Consider the following 22,848-nt stretch of genomic DNA (forward strand, 5'->3'; position numbering starts at 1 on the left):
TCATGACGGCCATTGGTGTTGTTAGCAGCAGCTTACAATCTCCTCTCGCATCGATTATAGAAAGATGAATAAATAGCGTTTGGATTTTATAAATATGTAATCATTGCATCGATGTTATAATTTATAAATGAAGAAACGAGCTCCTGTCAATTGTGATATATATCATTCGGAACAATGCGATTGTTTTAACAACACGAAAAGTTTCACCAAAAAGAAATTTGTGTTTTAATTTCGACTGTAACAACGATTTATTCGCGGAATTCTCAATTTAAAGGTAATTTACTTGTTGGAAGCTAAACGTGCAAACATTGGTTCAGTTTGAAAGCCGATTTCCTTGAATCCCGATTTTGCACGACCCTGCTTTTTTCACGATGACATTTTATGGACCTCAACGATCGCATTATAACAGGGCCACACTGTCGTTTATTATCATTATGAAGTAATATGTACTGTACAGCGTACATAATTGTACGTGCTATTTTTATACGACTGGCAGCGCAACGTCGGCCACATCACTCGGCGATAGGAATTTTTCAGCTGAATTTTTTTTTCATTTTTTTTTTTTTTCAGAGCTGGCAGATCCGTCGTATATGCGATCCGTCGTTGCCCGGAACGTCGTTAAGCGGCGCATGACTGTACTTGAAAAATCTTCGATTTTGCACGTGACAAACAAAAAGACAGACATGGGTGAAAACATAACCTCCTTCACCTCCGGTGGTGGAGGTAAATGGTACTTGCTGCTTCCTTGGTTTGTGCTCAACATTTAAAAGGATAGTGCATGGACAAACAATCACAGGTTGGCAAACATTGCACAGGCTTCATGAGCATAATGGCCTCTCCTGCTTTGAAGTTTCTTGTAAGGAAGAATCCACGAGTACTTTCCACTTTTTTGTCCCTTTACTTGTGCAGAACATGGATGCAACCATTTCCTGACTGTCATACATTTTCCCCTTTTCATCTTACTTCAATGAGGCCATTTCTATCCCATTTCATGTTCAGTTCATTTTCCAGCATTGCCAGATTTTTTTTTTTTTCAGCTAAAAGGCTGCCTTTGATATTTGTGTATTCAGCCATGACATACTCACGATGCTTTTCAATGCAGGTTGGCATGGTAACGTTCTTAGTCTGGTACCTACTCTTTGACTGTCCCAAAACGGATAACCCTGCTCCTGCTGGTTTTATAAAATCGTGACAATACTGCCGGCAGAGCTCTTACAGTCAGTGGAACAAGTAAGCTACGTGATCATTGTGAGTTAGAGTTTTGTTGCTGTATTATAGCTTTAGGAAGAGCAAAAAAAGACGTTATAAAATAGCATTATAAAGAAAGAATTGTAATTAGACAAAACATCAAACAATGAAAAAACAAACAAACACTTTATAAAAAATGTGTACCTTTTCAATGTCCTTTTCACAAACAATTTTAGAGTTATTCGTGCCTCAATTTCATCATGTGCCGCAATTATTTACTTGAGTGTCTTGTGCCCAGTCCAAATGCCCACTCACCAGGCTCTCGACCATGTTAGGTTTGCTGTTTCGCAGTGTCTTGACAGCTGTGAAAACGTCGATGACACTCTGGTTCTTGATCTGATCACACAGCACGCTCACTGCGCAATACACGCCAGCGCGTCCACCGCCGTTCCTGGGAATGGGTTGACATGCGATTTGACGTGATCTCTCAGCCCTGTAAGCTCATAGGATGTGTCTCGCTTTGTGGACTCCTATGTTTGTACACGTTTGGGTTATGTGAAGGAATGGCCACTCTCTTGGGTGATGTTTGCAGGGATGCAACAAAGACTGCATCCCTGCAAATGGTGGGCTGCCAGAGTTTGATTGTGTCAGATTGCCAGATTGATAGCAATAGCAGACTGCCAAATTGATGATCAGATTTGAAGCAAATTAATTAGTAGAGTTAATTAGGAGTGAGTGCTCTGTTTATTATCTTTTGTGCTTTATATTAATGAGATAGACCTGATAAATCTGATCCTGTTGGAGGCTCACCACGAGCAGCCACTTGGCAAAAAATCTGATCAGATCTTGGCCCATGTGGCTGTTTATGGTGAGCCTCAATCATCTGATCTGATTCAACCCCTTGGTACCAGAAGAACAAATCAGAACAGATCCGTTAGACCTGATACCCTGTTACAAATGGAATCCATTAGAGTATGAGAAATAAAAATTGTCAAAAATGACCAGGAATGTGTATCATCAGCAGGAATATTACTTTAATAAGAGTGAAAAATTGAAGTTGTTTCAATTTAACGGCACTATTTGCTTCCAAGTTTCCACTGCATGCAGTGACTGGGCTAATTGGGTGAACCAATTACTCTCTTTCATTAAAGAGACAAAGCGAGCTATTCATTGTGGTTTTTGATTAAAGAAAAACACCCAGGGTATCGAGTCAGTTCTTTCAGTGAAATACGTGCTCCATCATGAAATAGTTGCTTAGAAAGTAAACTAAAATGATCACACCAGAAAGTTGTATTCGTTATGGTATGTTGGATTTTAAAATCAGTAATTCATACGGTACTCATCACTGTGTGTGAATTACGAAGAGCCTTCGGATGTGTGCGCTTACAAGCAGTGGACGAGAGTGCGGCCTTGGCTGCTCGCCAACTCAGAGTGCCAGCGTCGTACACGAGCCACAAGGCGCAGGAACGACAGTGGAGAGGCAGGCACCTCCCGATGGGCGGGCCAGGCCAGGTACTGGAAATGCTGCACCTCACGATGACCCTCGTGGGGCTGGGGTGGGTTATAGTCGTAGTGTAGGTTAGATACACCTGAATTTGTGCACACATCAATTAAATGATATTGAATCAAAGATCTATCCATCCATTGGGACCATACTCTGCGCAGAGCGTTGGTGCTGCCGAAGCAGTCTCATTGGCTAGTGGGCACAATCCTGGACGGGTCGCCACTCCGACACAGATTCTTGATATCTTCTCATTCATTTATGAATGGAATCAACAAGAGGAGGAGAAAGGATATAGACAGAAGGGCAAGAAGAAAATAATGCACACAATATTTGTTTCCAGATTTCACAATGGTATTTGACACACTCACAGCCCGGGTTATGGCTCGAGCTGGTCAAACAAGGCCACAGTGGCACAAGAGAGCATTGTCAATCCACATCTTTTCGATAATGAGCAAACCAAAGTGGTCTCTGCTTGGTGCTGTGTGCACGTCTTGCAAGCTAAGAAAAATAAGGAGAATGGGCCTGGCTTGTTTCCGTCATAATAACGGTGGGAGGAACTATGCACAAATTAATGAAATTGATCACATTGCCCGTGCTACCGTCAGCACTGTGCTGCAGGTTTTACGACCTCAGGCTGTCAGTCTATACGTGTATCATAAAACGGAGTGATGAAACGGTGGGCCAAAAACGAAATGACCTGCTGAGGAAGTGTTTCAGCATCCATGTGAAATAAAGCATCGTCAGGCCTCTCCATAGGCCTTATCTTTGCCCGAAGCCCAGGCATGTGAGCCGGCACACGTACCCGTGATACATTGCGAATGCGAAAGACACGAGACACCACATCTCCTTCTCTGGCCGATGAGAGGATTTCAACCTGCACAGCGCCGTATTGCAGCAAACCTTCTTCGGGCCAGTACTGAGGGCAGGACTTGGGTACACAAGCATCGGGCAATCAGCCATTACAGGCAAAGCATTTCCCTTCTAGTTGTTGCTGCTACAGTACTGTATTACCATTATTATCACAAAAGAAAATACAAATGCTCTACTATGTAGATATTGGGATTACAGGCTAGCCCAGAGGTGAAATGCCTGCCGACCTTTAAGCTTTCCAGTCTGGTTTTTATTCCAAATGCAACTATGAAATATCACCCTGGTGCTTCATGTGCACAATGTTGAATCAATGAGTGCGCTGTCCTTTGGAGGGATGTTAAGCCGGTATCCTGTCTACTAAGCATTCGGTAGTGGACATTAAGGATCCCTTATGGCGTATATCGTTCCAACGTCGAGCTCCTTTGAGGCTCGTAATGGATCATTGGACTGTGTTGCATTGCACTTCCAAAATATTTTGCAACACAGAGACACACGGCCTGTATGGCCCCTCTGTGACTGAAACATTTAATTTTGTTCGACTGTCGTTTTGACCTAAAAAGAAAAGAAAAAAACACTCTGCATTTTCTACGCGACAATTTTCGCAGTTTTTTGACTAACGTGAATTGCTTTTACAGCGTTTTACACCAACTTGGTGATGTGTAACATCACATAACCCAGTGAAAATCACAAACACCTTAATAGCATTACACACACAACAGAACTCTGCAGGTGACTGTGTGTTTATCAGCCTATTATGGGTGAGAGCCTCAGATACAGATTTTGATTGTATGCAATTAGTTACAACTCTCATTGGTTCCAAACTAAACTAATTTTACTGCTCGAAAGACTGATTCAGGACTGATAAAGCAGCCTCGTGGCAAGAATTGCACTGGGAGGTTTGCCATTGCTTTCCCAGTAGGAGTCAGTGAGGAATTTGGTCAAGGTGCTGGTGATAGCTCTCCTACTCTTCTTGAGCTTTCAATACAGTCTGACATCCCATCTTGCTGTCCCAACTCTCTGCCTATGGCATCTGAGGTCAACTCCACTTTTGGGTCACTGACTTCCTCCACTCTCTCGTAGCCAACGTGTGGCACTCGATGGAATCCTTTCATCTCCTCCACTTGTCAAGGCTGGAGTGTCCCAAAGGCAGTGTTCTGGGCCCAGTCGTATTCCTAATCTTCATCAATGATCTATCTGACTCTCGAAAATCCTCTTTATCTCGTTGCTGATGACTCCACCCTTTGCTGTGACATCTCTCATCCTTCAGACAGACAGGCAGCAGCCTAATTCCTCTCTTCAGACCTTGACAAAATCACAAACTGGTTAAACACTTGGGATATATCTTTTAATCCTGAGAAATGCCATACTCTCACTTTCTATCCCCAAAAGGACAACATGACAAGCACTCCCATCTACTTTCTTAACACCCCTCTCAAATAATTTCAGTCATTAAAACTCTTCCTTCACTCAGCCATGTTTTTTCTTGGGCAAGCCACATTTCAAAGTTGGCTTCCAAAGCCAGCCACCAACTGGGCATCCTCCATCATACAAAGTCATTCTTTGGCACACCTGAACTCCTTCGGCACAAGATTTTCATATTGCGTCACTGAATTGGGAAACCAACTATTTTTGAGGTCAAAAGGTGAAAGGTCAACTCAATGTCAAACTTCGAAAATCATCAATTTTCAACTGAAAAATCGTCAATTTACATCCTGCTAACTTAGAAGTTGAACAGGATTCGCATTGTCCACCACTGAATTGGTCGAAAGTTCAAAGGTCAACTCAAGGTCAAACTTAAATCATCAAATTTCATCTGATTAATCTGAAAATTAAGCAGCAATTGCATCGTGCATCACTGAATTTAGAAACCAAGTATTTTTGAGGTCAAAAAGTCAAAGGTCAACTCAAGGTCAAACTTCTAAAATCATCAATTTCAATCTGAAAAATAATCAATTTTCATCCAATTGACCTGAGCTTTGATTAAGATTGTCAATTTTAATCTTAATGAAATGGACATTTTGATGTATCCACGGCAACCTTTGGAGAGGGGTGGGGGTGGGGGGGAGTGCATTTTGCAAGTATCATGCTCTGCACATCTTTTTCTTGTTTTTTGTCCCTTGGCCCCGCTGTTGGCATTTCTCCCTTCACTTTCCGCTGTTCCATTTGTTATGTTGCATCCTAATCCATTATGTGTTGTTCTACTCTTCCATAAGCCTTGACTATTTTCATAAAAAGGACACCGTGGAACCTTTAACCTCCAGCAACTAATGCCAGCAGACTGGACACTCAGTTTAACGTCCATCTGAGGGATGGCACACACTTTGATGAATCACCTTGCCAGAGAAACACCAGGGTGACAGTTTAGACAGATCAGAGGTGAGTGTGCGCAGCTCTCGGCTATTCTTCCAACCCTCAGTTACAAAAGCCTTTTTTTTCTGAATACACTGGCCTTGGTCATATGAAATTCTGCACATCAAATGAGTTCAAAATCTACTGCGATGCATTGGATTCTAAGTGAGCGGACGAGCTGTTGGCATGGCAAGTGCTTTTGAATCCGAAGGGCCGGAACAAAAGCAGTGCTGTGTTAATGGGCCAGGCTGCAGCGTGCCTTCACAGGCCTCATTTGGCGCAGAGAGACTCAAAGTGGAACGACCAAAGACTCTCCGGGAATAAGCATTGCCCATCGACTGCATTCCTAGCATGTGCTCGGCTTTGAACTGGGGTGATGGGTCGTGAAAATTACAACACATCACACATGTTTAGATCCTATTCAGCATCTGCAATTTGCCTTGCATCACGAATGGCTTTGAGAATTCTTGATTTTATAAATGTGGCAGGAGTTCTAACTTAATGTGAATTACACAAACAAACTTTCCAAGCTGTTGTGGTATAAATGTGGTTCCAAACAACCTTGAACCTTTTTGACCCAACTATAAATAAATAATATAAATAAATGGACTCCTCCCATGCTCTTCCAGCCAAAGGAGCTGCATAAAAGCAACCAAGAAAGGCTACCCTTTGCTGTTTCAAACCCTTCCCAGAGTTCCTCCACAGCTGTAAAGACATTAACAAATAGTGCACACATGAGAATCCCAATGCAACACACCCCCTCAGCTGCCAGACCAGTTTCATTGCTTGTTGGCAAATCATTAGCGGCAGTGGAGACAGAAATGCATCTCAACGAGGCTCCCAAGCATGTACCACGTATGTAAATGTCAAAAGCAGTCAACATAAAAATGATAAACAAAGACCCAGTCACGTCTTTCACCTGTGAATGGAGGGAATAAGCAATTAGCTCTCACCTAATCAATTAACCCAGGTGGCGAGGATTATATAAATAAATTGACTCCTCCCACAATCTTCCAGCTGAAGAAGTTGCATAAAGCAAGAAAGGCTACCCAAGGTAAGCCCTTTGCTGTTTCAAAACCTCTTTCCCACAAAGGAAGGTTTGTCTGGAGACAAACACTGCCCGGACACGCCCAGAGACAAACTCCCGTCTGGACATAAACACCACCCGGACATGTTCAGAGACAAACAATCTCTGGAGACCAGCACCACCTGGATGTGTCCAGAGCCACGGCATCCAGAAACAAACACCGCCCAGACACGTCCGGAGACAAACATCACCCGGACGTATCCGAAGCCAAGGCAATCAGAAACAACCACTGTCTGGACACGACTGGAGACAAACTCCCATCCGGACTTAAGCACCGCTCAGACACGTCCAGAGACAAACTCCCGTCTGGAAACATCTGGGGATAAGTACCGTCCGGACACAGCTGGAGACAAACACTGCCTGGGAGGAGTGTGAGTGAGTGAGAGAGAGTGAGAGAGTGAGAGAGAGAGTGAGAGAGTGAGAGAGTGAGAGAGTGAGAGAGTGAGAGAGTGAGAGAGTGAGAGAGTGAGAGAGTGAGAGAGTGAGAGAGTGAGAGAGTGAGAGAGTGAGAGAGTGAGAGAGTGAGAGAGTGAGAGAGTGAGAGAGTGAGAGAGTGAGAGAGTGAGAGAGTGAGAGAGTGAGAGAGTGAGAGAGTGAGAGAGTGAGAGAGTGAGAGAGTGAGAGAGTGAGAGAGTGAGAGAGTGAGAGAGTGAGAGAGTGAGAGAGTGAGAGAGTGAGAGAGTGAGAGAGTGAGAGAGTGAGAGAGTGAGAGAGTGAGAGAGTGAGAGAGTGAGAGAGTGAGAGAGTGAGAGAGTGAGAGAGAGAGAGAGAGAGAGAGAGAGAGAGAGAGAGAGAGAGAGAGAGAGAGAGAGAGAGAGAGAGAGAGAGAGAGAGAGAGAGAGAGAGAGAGAGAGAGAGAGAGAGAGAGAGAGAGAGAGAGAGAGAGAGAGAGAGAGAGAGAGAGAGAGAGAGAGAGAGAGAGAGAGAGAGAGAGAGAGAGAGAGAGAGAGAGAGAGAGAGAGAGAGAGAGAGAGAGAGAGAGAGAGAGAGAGAGAGAGAGAGAGAGAGAGAGAGAGAGAGAGAGAGAGAGAGATATATATATATATATATATATATATATATATATATATGTGGGAGGAAGGTGCACAAGGGACGGGGTAGAGCGAGGATGAGATAGAGAGAGAGGGAGAGAGAGAGTATGATATGTCATGCTTTATGAACACACACACACACACACACACACACACACACACACACACACACACACACACACACACTATATATATATATATATATATATATATATATATATATATATATATATATATATATATATATATATATATATATATATATATATATTAGTGCTTGGCCAATATCGGAATTTTTTCAGGAATTGCCTGTTTGGAATTAGTGTGATTACCGACTGCAGTATGTACTCTTTATCTATCTATAATTCCAGCAATCTGTGTGTGTGTGTGTGTGTGTGTGTGTGTGTGTCTGTGTCTGTGTGTGTGTCTGTGACCGCTGTTTCTCGACAACCACTGGTCCGATCTAATTGAAACTTGCCAGGTATATTTCTTGGGACCTGAGGATGTGCCTTTTCAAGGTTTGATATTAATTGGACAAGTGCTTCCCAAGTTATGGCCATTTATTTACCAACCAATGACATGACACGTTGCTGCGTAGGCGTGGCTGCGTAGGTCGGTGCGCGGCCGGCCGCCAATGACGTCTCGGGCTGTGCTGGTTCCATGGCAGCGAATGTCATGGCAAGCAAAGACAGGGAGGTAAACTTGATTTTAATTTGGATTTTAATTAACTCTGTGTGTGGAAGTGTGGTTGTAGCCAGAACGCGAGAGCGAAGGAACGGCCTGTGTGGTTGTTGTTTCTAGCTCGCAGTTTGAAATTTTTTTTTCCTCTTCTCTTCTCTTTGTGTTTTTCCTTGCGATGACATTGTGAAAAGGAAAAATACGTTGGCGCTAATTGAATAATTGGCCATTAAAATGAAATTGCGAATAATCGTAACTGCGATATGTGAACTTCTGGATAGTGACGACTTACTGTATTCTTACTTTCTCGATTTCTGTACTTTCTCGATTTTCTTCAACACAATGCCCCAATCCAGTTGTCGTTTACAACAGCGAAGGAATGGCCTATGTGGTTGTTTGAAAGTTTTTTTTATGGTTTCCAAGTACGGTCACGCACGTACAGTCACGCACGTAAGGCCACGCACGTACGGGCACACGAGAGCGAAGGAACGGCCTGTGTGGTTGTTGTTTCTGGCAAGCGGTTTTAAAGTTTTTTTTGTTTTGTTTGCACATATGGCCACGCACATACGGGCATGCACTAGTAACCCAAAAACCTTGATTCGCTTTCAGCCTTGTTTCTGGGGGAATTTCAATGAATAACAACAACAAAAAAAAAACACAATAACATTGCATTATAGACGTTTCAAAGAGAGGTGCTGCCAATCGTCATGTGATGGGTGGAAAAAATTTGGTTCTGCAATTAAGAAAACACGTTAATACGGCAAATAGCTTGGAAATTGGGTGTTATCAAATATATTTTGCTTTGAAATTCAAAAGGATAAACTATTTAGCCTTTGTAAAGCACACCGAGCCTTTTAAATAACCAATTTATAATTGAATGTACCTCGATCTTGCGGTGACTGCGGACTGTACATCTCGATCGGGATATGAACTGCACTGCTATTGACTGTGGGGCAAGTCTGCAACTCTGCAAGTGGCTTAAGCACTCAAGCAAGCACTCCAATTAAATGGTTGATAAGGAACGGCTCACTTGGCATGCGATTAGCAGTCACCATACCGTCATATTAAATGCGCACTTCCCGGAGATGCTAGAAATGTCAAATATGTCCGAATTGGACAGATTAACACTTTTTAGGAGTCAGAACTGCTGCCAAGTTCAATTCTGGAGCTTAAATTTTGTAATTCGGCTTAGTTTAAGAGATTCTCGTGGTTATGGCATGTGCAGAAATGAAATAAAGCCACGAATGTTGGCATCTCCAGGCGTTTATAAGCATTGCAATGTACCCAGAAATTCACAGCGATGATGATCAGGCATTCGGTAATGAGTGAGGAAAGTGAAAAAAAGTTTATCGTCAAGAAATTGATGTGGCCTGTTCCAAGTCAAGGCATGGTTGAGCTGGCCAAAAAACATGGTAAATATGCGAATACCCAGTGAAGTAACCCAGGACGCACCTTAAGACCCCATCGAGAGCGATGTGGCTGAGGATTCGCCTGACAAAGAATATAACAAGCCGGTAGGCGATGAGGGATTCGCTAGGATCGAAGAGCTGGATACGATGCTTTTCATTCTGACTGATCCACCGACGAAGATTCATTGCCAAGACGTATTGGTTCACATACAATTGTTTCTCTGCCTGGCAAGATTTTTCCTATTGCGTATTTTGCCAACTGCCACTCCTCATAAAAAATGACGGTAAATAGACACCCTATTTTTGAAGGACTACCATTTGAAAATTAATCGGTTTGCTGGTTGTGCTGTGGAGCCTCGCGTTGCAGACACACACACACACACACACACACACACACACACACACACACACACACACACACACACACACACACAGACACACACACACACACACACACACACACACACACACACACACACACGGAAAACCCGATAAACTTCTCTCAATGTTCTTGTTTGACCACACCTCCTGAGGCACACAATATTTTTCATAAGCCACACCTACTTTCCAGAAGCCACGCCCACTTTCCTACGCCACTCCCACTTTTCATCAACCACGTCCACTTTCCCTAAGCCCCACCCACTTTCCTAAGCCCCTCATAAAAATGACGGTGAATAGACACCGGATTTTTGAAGGACTACCATTTGAAAAATAAAACCTCAATCAAAAATCAGCTCAAGTAAAATTTTCTAAATATCTCGAAGTGTTTAATTGCGAAGTCTCTTTTCTCGACATTCAAAACTGAAGGACAAGTATTGAAAATACTGTACGCGGTTTTTTTGGCCGCTGCACAGCAACGGGTGGTTGCTAGGCAACGAAATTCAAACGCACACATTCCCAACACATATTGCACATGTTGGCAAAGTTTCATCGAAATTGGTTTGCTGGTTTGTGCTGTGGAGCCTCGCGTTGCGCGCGCGCGCGCGCGCACACACACACACACACACACACACACACACACACACACACACACACACACACACACACACACACACACACACACACACACACACACACACACACACACACACACACACACACACGGCAATGCCAGTTCCCTCATCCTGCCCTTTCCCCTCCTTCATCCCACCCCAGGTCAGGTCAGGTCAGACTAGATCTGCGACTTCCTACAGGTACCATGTAAACCTGTACTAACTTGTTCCATGGTCAGGTTGTCGGCAACTAAACCGTCTTCTCCACCAAGTTTCTTGGTGAAGAGTGTGTATGAAATGGACACCCAGCAGGATGAAGAACAAAACTTGTCAAAGGGCGGAGGAGCTCCTTGTGCGCCAACGGCCATCCATACCTCGTGCCCAACTGTGTCTGCGGACGTCCTCCTGCAATTGGCTTACTTTTTATAAGGAGGTTGGTGGCGGGATTGGTGCAAAGCCTTCGGAACCTGCAATAATTGATGATAGTAGGGAAACCACGGGGTGAACGTGCCGGGTCAGATTGCGGAAGTGTGTGTTGGGGTGATGCTGAGGTGTCGTCCACCAGATGGTGGTCTCCTTTGATTAACCTGAGGCGGTCCCTTCAGGTGGGTGCCTGGAATGACCTATTCCTAAGAGAGGATGTTCACCTGTCTCTGTTATCATCTGAGCTCAAGCCTTTGGACATCTTTATAGCAGCACTCTCTGAGGTTCCGAGACCGGATTGCAGCGAGATCATGGCGGGTGGTTATACCTACTATAGGTCTGCTTGCTCTGATGGTTACCATGCCCAAGGAGTTGCTGTAGCTGTGTCCAATAAGCTAACTCCAATGATAATTGAGGTAACACCGGCCAATGATTGTCTTATATGAGACCAAGGCTTTGCCACTCCTTGGGTGTTATTTCCCTGGTCTCTGGAAATGCTCCGACTGAGGCGAGTGATCTCACCGTGAAGGACGCATTCTCTGCCACACTCGAGTCTGTGGTTGATCAGTGCCCCAGGCGGGATACTCGTCTAGTCTTGGGGGATTTCAATGCATTGACTGGAACTGATAGGGATGGTTAGGGATGTGTGTTGGTGTCCATGGGTCTGGAACTGTGAAGTAGAATAGCACCAGGTTCCTTGACTTTGCAAGAAGTCATAGACTCTGCAAGTGGCTGGTTCATGGTTTCAGCGCCCACAGGCCCATCGCTGGACTTGGTATTCCAACGCTGGCGGTGTGGCAAAGGAGATTGACCATGTGCTCGATGGTCACTGGAGGATGATCCAGAAAGTCAGAGTGTACTGGAGTGTGTAGTTCCACAATACTGATCACAGGCTTGTTGTAGCAACTCTGAAGTTGCAGCTTAAATCCAGGAGAATGGTACCATCCCAGCCGAGGCTGCACGTTGGTAAGCTCAAGGATGAGAGGGTAGCTGATGAGTTTGCGAACGGGCTGAGTGGAGATTTGGGGGGTCTGGGTGCTTTGGGAGGTCTTGAAGAGTTGTGGAGTGCCTTCAAGACCACCATCCTTGATGTTGCCAGTGGATGTCTTGGAACTCACCATAGGGCGAAGAAGAATTTTGTCTCTCAAGGAACACAGGATACCATTGACGAGAGTAACTAGGCCAGGTTGAATGGCAGAGCTGAGCTGTTCAGGGAGCTGAGGCATAAAACTGGACAAGGAGGCCTATGTGCAAGGAATCTGTGAGGGGGTACAGCATCACCTGTGGTCAAGTGGTTCTCATCCTGCTTACAGGGGAATTCATGCATTGTGTTCCTCCAAGCCCATCCCTTGATGTACTGCCTTTTGAGCGGAGGGTGGTGAGCTTGTGACAGAAGAGCTTGAAGTGAAAGCCTGCTAGGCCGGTTACTTTGAGCAGCTGTACCAGGCTGATCCACCAGTTGTCAAGTTGGATGTCAGGGGTGTTACAATCCCAATTGCTGATCCTCCAATCAACTGTGGTCCACCTTCATTTGTGGAAACACAGGCTGCAGTGAACCAGTTGAAATGGGGTAAAGCTCCTGGGATCTGTGGCATCCATGCTGAACTTCTCAAAGCTGGTGGAAATGCTGTACTCATGTTGTTGCATGCAGTTCTGTGCTCTGCCTGGAACGCAGGCATCATCCCAACTGACTGGAAGAGGGAACTTGTCCCTCTCTGGAAAGGAAAGGGTGATTGCCAAGACTGCAACAACTACCGAGGGGTGACGCTGCTCTCAGTGCCGGGCAAGGTCTTTGCTCGGATAATTCTTGATAGTGTTCGCCACCATCTACATGAACACCAGCGTCCAGAGCAGTCAGGCTTTACACCAGAGAGGTCAACGATTGACCGTATCCTTGCTCTTCAGGTCCTCACTGAATGCAGATGAGAGTTTCGGCAGGGGCTGCTTGCAGCCTATGATGATCTCTGTAAAGTGTTTCATTCAGTGAATTGGGATGCCCTCTGGAGGATTCTTGGTCTTCGTGGGGTGCCACCAAAACTGATCAATCTGATATCTGAACTCTACTCTGGTACTGAGAGTGCTGTGAGATGTGGTGGTACCATCTCTGACATATTTCCAGTTGTTATTGGAGTTTATCTGGGGTGTTTCCCAGCCCTCACAATTTTCAGCACTTGTTTGGATTGGATTCTGGGGAGGATTTTGGAGAGATCAAACTGCGGTGCATCGTTTGGGAATGTCAATATCTCTGACCTTGATTTTGCAGATGATGCAGTCATCTTTGCAGAGACTCTAGATATCCTTTTGGGGGGCCCTCGAGGTGCTGAATGAGGAGTCGGAGCCGCTGGGATTATGGGTTTCCTGCGTCAAAGCTAAGATCCAGGCTTTCACTGAGATCTTGGATGCTGCTATCCTGTCTGTACCTGTCTGTGGCGAGGATGTTGAGGTCACGGAGAGATTCACTGACCTTGGCAGTGATATTCATGTCTCTGCTGGCTGTGAGCCAGTGGTCAACAGACGTCTGGGTCGGGCCTGGGGAGTCATGGATTCACTGGATCATGGGGTGTGGCGCTGTCGGTACCTGTGAGGGAGGATGAAAGTCCGAGTCTTCAGGTTCTTTGTGCTTCCAGTCTTACTCTATGGATGTGAGACTTGGACTCTGACCAGGGATCTGAGATGGAGACTTAATTCCTTTGGTAGCAGGTTTCTTTGGAGAATCCTTGGCTATCGCTGGTCAGACTTTGTGTCCAACGAGCGGTTGCTGAGAGAGACTCAAATGAGATTTGTTACCTGCATAGTCCATGAGCATCAGCTGTGGCTGTATGGACATGTGGCTCATTTTCCTGACGCTGATCCAGCTCACCAAATTCTCTCAGCGAGGGAGTCTCTTGAGTGGAGGAGGCCAATGGGCCGACCACATGCCTTGTGGTTGCAGTACATTGATCAGCATCTCAAGGAGATTGGGATGGGCCAATCTGCCTGGCGGATGGCCCGATGGAGGTCCCTGGAGTACCGGCGGAAAGTGGATGTAGCGACACGCTGCTCCGGCACATCCTCCTATTCCTAACCTGACCTGATCCCAGCCCTCCTCCTCCCTCCTCACCTCCAGACTCCTCCCTGCACCAACCCATTCCATTCCCTCCAGACTCCCAACCCCCACCCCCCCCCATTTCCTTGCCTTCCCTGATTGGTGGAGGTTGGCTTTGGGGCTTCCCACTCTCTGGGGACGTGTACAGTGCAAAAATGCAAATTATCTTCACAGGTGACTTGTAATAACCTCTGCCACCAACACCAGGTGGTGCAACAGGATACACCTTTGCATATGGAATTTTTGCTGACCTTCTCTCACGAACCCCCATGACTACAGATGAAATCGAGTAGCCCATGTGTTCACCACGACCTCGAACTTAGTCCATGTGCCAAGTTTGGTGGCAATTGGCCCAGTAGTTGTGGCGTGATTGGTGTTACACACAGTCAGACAGACAGAGACAGGAAATGACTCTTTGAATAAATAAATAAATAAGTATGTATGTATATATTCCACAGTATAAATAAGCTTCCATAGTCTTTCACTCGAGTCTGCAAAGTTTGCAGTCTGTGGCCTCGCTGACACGCACAATTAATAATCACCAGCATGCTCTACAAATTCCCATGCGAACACGCGCAAATTCCACCAAACAGTAATGCATACAACAGGCATTCAACACAACAGGCAGGAATCCAGAACGATTCTCTGTGACTGGACAGATAAATTCATATCACTGGCAAATCAATTAGGCATTAAACACGATCCTAATGCGTGCAATTAAAAGTCGATGCCGGCTATCTTGGATTTTTCATCAGGCCGAACGACTTTGATGTAATACCATTGAGTGGTGCTCAGGCCGTTTTCGGAGGGTATTATTTCAGGCCGAATGAGGTTTAATCAAAATCAAAGTTGACAGAAATATCGTGGGTCGGGCAGAATATCCGGAGGGGTTAATTACAATGCGGAGCTTTTGCCATACAACCCCCTCCGCATCTCCTTGGTTCATAAAGAGTGATTAACACAGAACAATTCCAATGGTTCCATCTCGAGTGTCTGAAAGGTGGTGGATTTACAGGTGGACCTTTTGGATTGAATAACGGTGAAAGTTCGCTTGCCACTTGAGGGGAAATAAACCAGAGCTTGTGCCCCAAGCAAATCAAATCAAATCAGCAGTTTGCCCTCGGGTCACTGAAACATTTTAAATGGTGATGTCGCAGATGCGTCGACTTTGTGTTGAGTGAATGAAGTGCAGAAGCAAACGCAGGTGGCAAAATATCGAGAAAAAAAAAAAACCTCACAAAACCGTTTGTGGTTTGAGCCACGGACCGTGCGTCAGCTCCATATCGTTCCATTCAATCAATGACTGCGTTAATAACACCCCGTTGGAGTTATCAATTCTTTACAACAGTTTGTAAAAGTTCTGCAGAGGAGAAGAACCGCTCGATTAATGCTTTTCCCCTTTTAAAGGGTAAAGTGAATTTTGGGGAGGGACGTCAAACTGATTTAGGGAAATTCATGTCGGGAAGAAGGTTCATTGATGAGGCTGTTGTGAGATATTGCCCAGATGCACATTGTTGGAGTAACGATGTGGATCCTCTCTCGTTCCGCACAACGGTGCGCAATAAAAGCTTTTTCTTTTGAAAAAGGTGACAGGAATTTAGAATTTGGCCACAGCGCCACGATGATAGCTCGCCTACTCTTCATAACGGACACAGTTGGATCTTTAACATCCACCGATTAATGCTGGCAGACGGTATGCCCAGTTTAATGTCCATCCAAGGGACGACATATACACTGATGAATTACCCTCCTGCGCAAACCCAGGGTGACAGTTTATAACTGGGGCAAGATTCTAACCCAGGCTAGACAGCTCAGAGGCGAGTGTGAAAAGAGTCTTCATCTTGCTGCTCAGAGGTTCCTTTTCAGACGTTGCTGAACTGCTGCGGTTTTTCAAAATGCTGGTGAAACAATGGATGTGATCGCTAACTGATCTCTTGTGAAGCCATCTGCAGTAAAGATGTGAGGAGCTGTGTGGAGAATAAACAGCAGAAGATGCGCAGCATGCTGACTTTGCTGCAACCCACATCAGTTCTGCTCAGCGATGGAGTCCAGTTAGGCTGATATTAAAAGCGATCCCCAAATTGTGGAAATCACTTGCAATGGGATTGAGTTTTGGTGCAAACAGTGACTTGGAAACGTGCAGGCATGGATTCAAATCAACTTAGCCTCAGAGAGAGCCCATAACTGTCTGGCACTCTTACACTGGGCAGGCAGATTGCGATTTGAGCAGGCCTCCAAACTGCTCTGGCAAACTGTTTCAGATAAACAGCAATTTCCGAATCGACAAATCGAGTCTCATAATTTCATTGGATTTGCTTCGCTTCTTCTCGGCATTTAGAATTGTCATTTTGTAATCCATTTACAAAAGTACAAAGCAACAGAATGATTAACAGTTGCTGCGGCTCAATAGTAGTTATTCCGGCTGCATTCAGCCATTTTCGAGTTGTGTTTTTCTCCGACAGAAATTTCCCAAGGCAGTGTAATTGCTGCATTATTTTCAGGACCATCTGCTTGCTTTCTATGTTCTCAGCAAGAATCGTTCAATGCGGAAGGAGTGCTTCCCCGCAGAGGGCAGTTTCCTCAATCTCTGTCTGTTATTTGGCTGTGTGATTCATCGTTGACTCCTGGCAGTTACAATGAGGACAATCTTGTGTGATTTCTGGGCACCATTTGTGTTTATCAATATCAGGCATGTCTCATTGCAAGTCGATGTTGTGACATAAAATCATTTCTCTTGAACAACATGTAGCCCCCACCGAGAGAGGCCTTTGGCCTTCTGAAGGGCGAGCTCCGTTCAAAACCCCAAAACAACATTACGTCAATGGTATCTGATGAAAATCCAAGCAGATGGAAATGGAGTAATAAACAAAACTTAAACCTCAACCATTTGGTTCATTCTTATGTTGTTCAGATGAGGAATTATCAACATTTCATTGCGATTATAGAAAAGTGAAGCTGATGGGTTCTGTGTGGCATGTAGGCCAAATGGGCTCGTGGCCAAATGAGGTTTTGGGTGGCATACCCCTACCCAAGGTAGAACAAGTCACAACCTATTTTTTTCTTGAAGAGGGATGTTTGGGGAGTTAGAAAATCATGGTTGTGAACCTGAGATCATTGCACAACATTTTGAAAATCACGTTTACATATGTACCACTGCAGACTACAAAAATGGATTTAATCGCCACAGATTTTGGCTCATATATTTGTTAATACTGGTGCTCCAAACACAAATTTGGTACCAAAATGTGTGGAATGATGATGATGATGATGATGATATATATATATATATATATATATATATATATATATATATATATATATATATATATATATATATATATATATATATATATATATATATATATATATATATCTGTAAAAACCATTTGTGATGTAACAAAGGCTTTTGTGTGACCTACAGGCAAAAATAGTGGAATTTTACTCAACAAATCAGCTTCGGGTTTACCAATAAATATCAACTAAACAATTAATTTCTTCATAAGTATTTGAGTTGTATTACTACATATTACATCAAAATAACCCTCTATCATTCTCCTTTTTAGAAATATAACTCATAAAAATAAATCAGTTGAATTAATAGAGTTATTACTGAAACCGTATGTCACCCCCACTAAAAGTAACCGACATTGATTCATTTATAATACATGTATATGCATTAACCAAACAAGTAAAGAATGATTTTAAATCCTGTTGCAGAAAATTAATTTTGAGCTTGATTGCCTTTTTCTAAAACTACTGATATATACTTATCTTTAATTATTTCATTTCAGATGCTTGTGCTGACAATTGATCTGCAATTATGGATCTGGAACCACCTGTTGTGAAGCGTCGTAAAATTGACACTGACCACTGCATCATATGCTTTAAACCCCTCAACCCTAAAAAGCAAGAAGTTGTGAAGAACCCAACATTTAATGGTTTGAGTGCAATCTTCAAAGCAAGTCAAATCAGAAAAGATGACATTTACGAAAGTATCTGGCCTTTGCAACAAGACATATTGAGTCTTGATTTGAAAGTATCATTCCACAAATCGTGTCGGGCCAAGTATACCAGCAAGTCAAATATCTCCACATCCAACCCCAGTGAGAGTGACCAGCAGCCATGCACGTCTGCGGCAACAGAACACGCAAGAATCAGCAGAAATGAAACAGCTGGGTTTGACATCAGGACTAACTGCTTCATTTGTGGAAAATCCAACACTTCCAGAAACAAGCTTACACCGGTATCTACAGGAACTGGACAGTCCACCAGAGAAAAAGTTCTGGCAGCAGCTGACAAAAGACAAGACAATAAAATACACATGCGCATGCTTGCCTTTCCAGATTTGTTCGCCTATGATGCCAAGTACCACAGGTTATGTGCTATTCACACTATATTTCAGAAAGGAACATCACTGCTGCAATTAGTAAATCAGGAGAGGAAACAATGTTCTCCAAAAGTAAGACAGTGACAACCCTCGTTCATCTGAAAGATGAATACGTTGGATATTTGGTTTCACTGGGTACCATGAGTGCAGAACAGTATAAAACTTGGAAGTTGAAGGAGCGATTAACTAAATATTATGGTGACCAAATAGTCTGTGTGACATTTGATGGCCACACTGACATCATATGCTCTTCTTCTGTGACCTTATGTGATGCCCTGAGAAAAGCCACGATTCTGCAGAGAATGACTGATGAACCAGAATATGAAGACATCCCATCTGGTGTACCATCAGCCACAGATAGTGAAATGCATACTTTGCATGCTGCAGCTGGTATCTTGAGGAAGCACATGGCTGATATCGAGCATGTTGGAAATATGTATGCACCTGTCGAGGAAACAGATATTCAGCACTGTGCAGAATTTGTTCCTAATACACTCTAAGACTTTATTAAGTGGTGCACCAGTGAGAAATCGCACACGAATGTAACCAGCTGTAGTGATGAAGGTGTTATGAAGAACAACCTGAGGACGATCGCCATTTGTCACAATATAATATCACAGAGCCGTCGAGTGTACTCCACAATAACGCTTGGTTTAGCCTTGCAGGTGCATCATGAATTGGGAAGCAAGCATCTCATCGACATGCTTCATGAATTAGGACACTGTGTGTCCTATGAGGAGGTGAGACGTTTCCTCATGTCTGTGGCTGTTGATCAAACTGCCTCGGAGGATATTTACATCCCCAAAGTTCTTCAAAACCTACGCTGCACCGACGATGACTGTAGGCAGAGCAGAACATGTCATTGTATCTCTGCAGGACTGACCTGCACTGAATTCTGCTCGTGTAGTGCAGACGATTGTCCAAATGTTGATGATTCTGTTTTCTTTGAGGACAGCACTGATGAAGAGCGTGACTAAACTTTTAAATGTATTACTTCATGTAATAGATGTACATAAGTTACAGTGCATGCTATGAATTAATTATCATCATATGTGAAATAGCTTATATCAACATGATGTCTATAAAAGTCACTTTCACAATTGTGTCAGAATCTTAAGTCAATTCTTCATGTTGCATATCTGCTTCGGGATTTCTATCGGTCAGCATTAGTGGGGCGACATATGATTTCAGTTATAACTATATCATTTCAGTGACAACTAGAGGGAGAGCACTCGGTAGAGTGCAAAACCTCCGCCGCCAATACTGCTAGGTCACTCAAGTGAACCTGATATCCTATTCTTTCAATTTGACGTCAACAGTGCTCACAGAGTTATAGTTTGCAACTTTCCCTTTTACTTTTAACTTTTACATACTCAATTCATTCGTCATAACTAGATTCCTTGAGACAGAAATTGATTTTACGTGGGTATATCCACCTGAAGTTCCAAAATCAGCCGCAATTATAATTTTGGCATGTTTTTTTGTTGGAAATCACTTATAACATGTAGAAATACAAAAAAAATTTTATTGAAAAAAAAGTTGCAAAATTTTGTTTTTTTTTCTCCAACAATTTTTTTTTTGGGGGGGGGGTTGGAAATCACTTAAAACGTGTAGAAATGCAAAAACAAAAATTCAAATATTTTTTCAAAATGGCCGCCATAGCGGCCATATTGGACTTTGGACCAAGTCCAAAATCTAATGGCATGATCCTTGGACCATACCTCACCCCCCACCAAGTTTCGTCGAAACCCGTCGAGGAGTTTTTCCATAATACTGTTCACAAACAAACAAACAAACAAACTAACAGAAAGGGGTGAAAACAGTAACCTCCGTCCATCTTCGATGGTGGAGGTTAATTATATCATTAGATATATTTTTCAAAGGGAAAAATAAACTTGGATTATGTTGATGTAACAAGTATGACTGCAAGTCCAATATTTTTGAAGTAATTGATGTTTTTGTTGATATTTATTGGTAAACCCGAAGCTGATTTGTTGAGTAAAATTCCACTATTTTTGCCTGTAGGTCACACAAAAGCCTTTGTTACATCACAAATGGTTTTTACAGATATAATGTCATCATTCCGATCATTTTGGTACCAGATTTGTTTGTAGCACCAGTGTTAACAAATATATGAGCCAAAATCTGTGGCGATTAAATCCATTTTTGCAGTCTGCAGTGGTACATATGTAAACGTGATGTTCAAAATGTTGTGCAATGATCTCAGGTTCACAACCATGATTTTCTAACTCCCCAAACATCCCTCTTCAAGAAAAAAATAGGTTGTAACTTGTTCTACCTTGGGTAGAGGTTTCTCACAATTTTAGGCCCCTTTTTTAATTTGGCCACGAGCCAAAAAGCTACCTGAAGAAAATCAGAGAAAAACAGCCAACGATGTGCCCGGGGAAACAAACTACTGGAAACTTGTGATGGTCCTCAGTAATCCGATGTGGACACTCCACTTACCTCTACAGGGCTAAGCTCATTAAGCATGATGACAGACGAGCAGCAATAGTCGAACACAAGGCGCCAGAAGTCCTTCACGGTGTTGGGCAGTGGGTGTTGCGTCACAATGAAGGCAGAAGGCTGGTGATAGCTCTGTGAAGATTTCAGCATCAGTCATAGGTTAGTAATGTGTAATATTTATTGCACAAATAAAAACTAACAGGCTTCTATTCAGTGGAGATGACCGTCAGCGCCCATGTGGCCTCAACTTATTTTTGAAGAAATGCAAAAGTCCTTTTTTGGGTAAACTGCAACCATTGGGTAGTGGGCCTTAGTATGGTAGAATATTTATTTTTGCTTTGGTTTCATTAAAAACAACTTTCTGGTCCAGTGCCAGCAGGGAGTACTGCATTTTGGAGCATGGCATTCGTCATAGCAGGCATCATATTGAATGAGTTCCATTATGAGGAACTTTAACACAGGAGGAAGCCTTTAGACACGTCAAGCCTGTGCAATGGTTGCCAACCTACGGTTCTTTGTCCATACTCTATACTTTTTAAAGTCTGAATCGGCCGGGTTTGGGTATGAACCGCTGACCTGAGAGTGGACGCTCCATCCATTATGACACCAAGTATTGTTTTGCATCTTTTGCAAGAGTAGGCCACAGCCATAGAAAGTCCTTCTTAAAGATAAAGTCAAATTGGATATGTAAGTTAATAGAATAGAAAAACCTAAAGCTCTACATTAAGGACGTGCTTTCCGGCTGCTATCAGTCCACTACTCAGGCTGAGGCCCAAGGGAATGCTCGCCGTTTCATTAACAACAGACGTCGGTATAATTAATCAACAGCACAGAAGAGCCTGGCTTGCAGGGAAGGGTGAAGGATGTTGAAGGCGGGACAGAAAGCTCCATTAACCGGCTGGGAAGAATGAAAGATTTCATTAACAGCGACTGATGGACCTACCAAGAACTTGGATGATACTCCAGGCACCCTGAATAAATTCGTCATCCAAATGAAATATTTTAAACAAAATATAATTCAAATAATAAATAACGACTCGTCTTGTGCAGGTACTCCTTCTAAAATCACTGCAAATAAAATTAAATAACGCACCTAATAGTCGGTTGGACTACGTTTGGTGTGATCTTGTTCCTGCCCTGACCATGTCCTGAAGTATGTTATATTTTGACGATTTGAAGGATTTTTGTATTTCAATTCTCGGCACTGCTTGGTGTTGGCGTAATGGTGAGAGTGGCGGGCTTGGTATCCTAGGATCCTGAGTTCAGATCTTGCTCAGCTGTTGAATTAATACCAGGTGGGGTTAACTCGGCCTGTCATCCTTCCGAGGTCGGCAAAAATGAGTGCCAGCTTGCTGGTATACTATGTCAGAGTGGCGATC

General features: G+C 43.6%; 1 protein-coding gene across 1 annotated transcript in view; it reads right to left on the bottom strand.

Moving 5' to 3' along the window:
* Positions 1–22,848, bottom strand: part of LOC147017488 (receptor-type tyrosine-protein phosphatase mu-like) — a 513,419-nt gene that overhangs the window by 15,565 nt on the left and 475,006 nt on the right. The window contains exons 28-31 of the mRNA XM_085847977.1: positions 21,470–21,601; positions 3,495–3,620; positions 2,576–2,739; positions 1,504–1,639 (exon numbers count right to left, since the gene is read on the bottom strand). Of these exons, the coding sequence (XP_085704103.1) occupies positions 1,504–1,639; positions 2,576–2,739; positions 3,495–3,620; positions 21,470–21,601 (558 nt within the window). The remainder of the gene's footprint in view (positions 1–1,503; positions 1,640–2,575; positions 2,740–3,494; positions 3,621–21,469; positions 21,602–22,848) is intronic.

Source organism: Eptatretus burgeri, chromosome 11, assembly GCF_056783735.1.
Source record: "Eptatretus burgeri isolate ZD-2024b chromosome 11, Ebu_testis_v1, whole genome shotgun sequence".
In the NCBI taxonomy this organism is placed as follows: domain Eukaryota; kingdom Metazoa; phylum Chordata; class Myxini; order Myxiniformes; family Myxinidae; genus Eptatretus; species Eptatretus burgeri.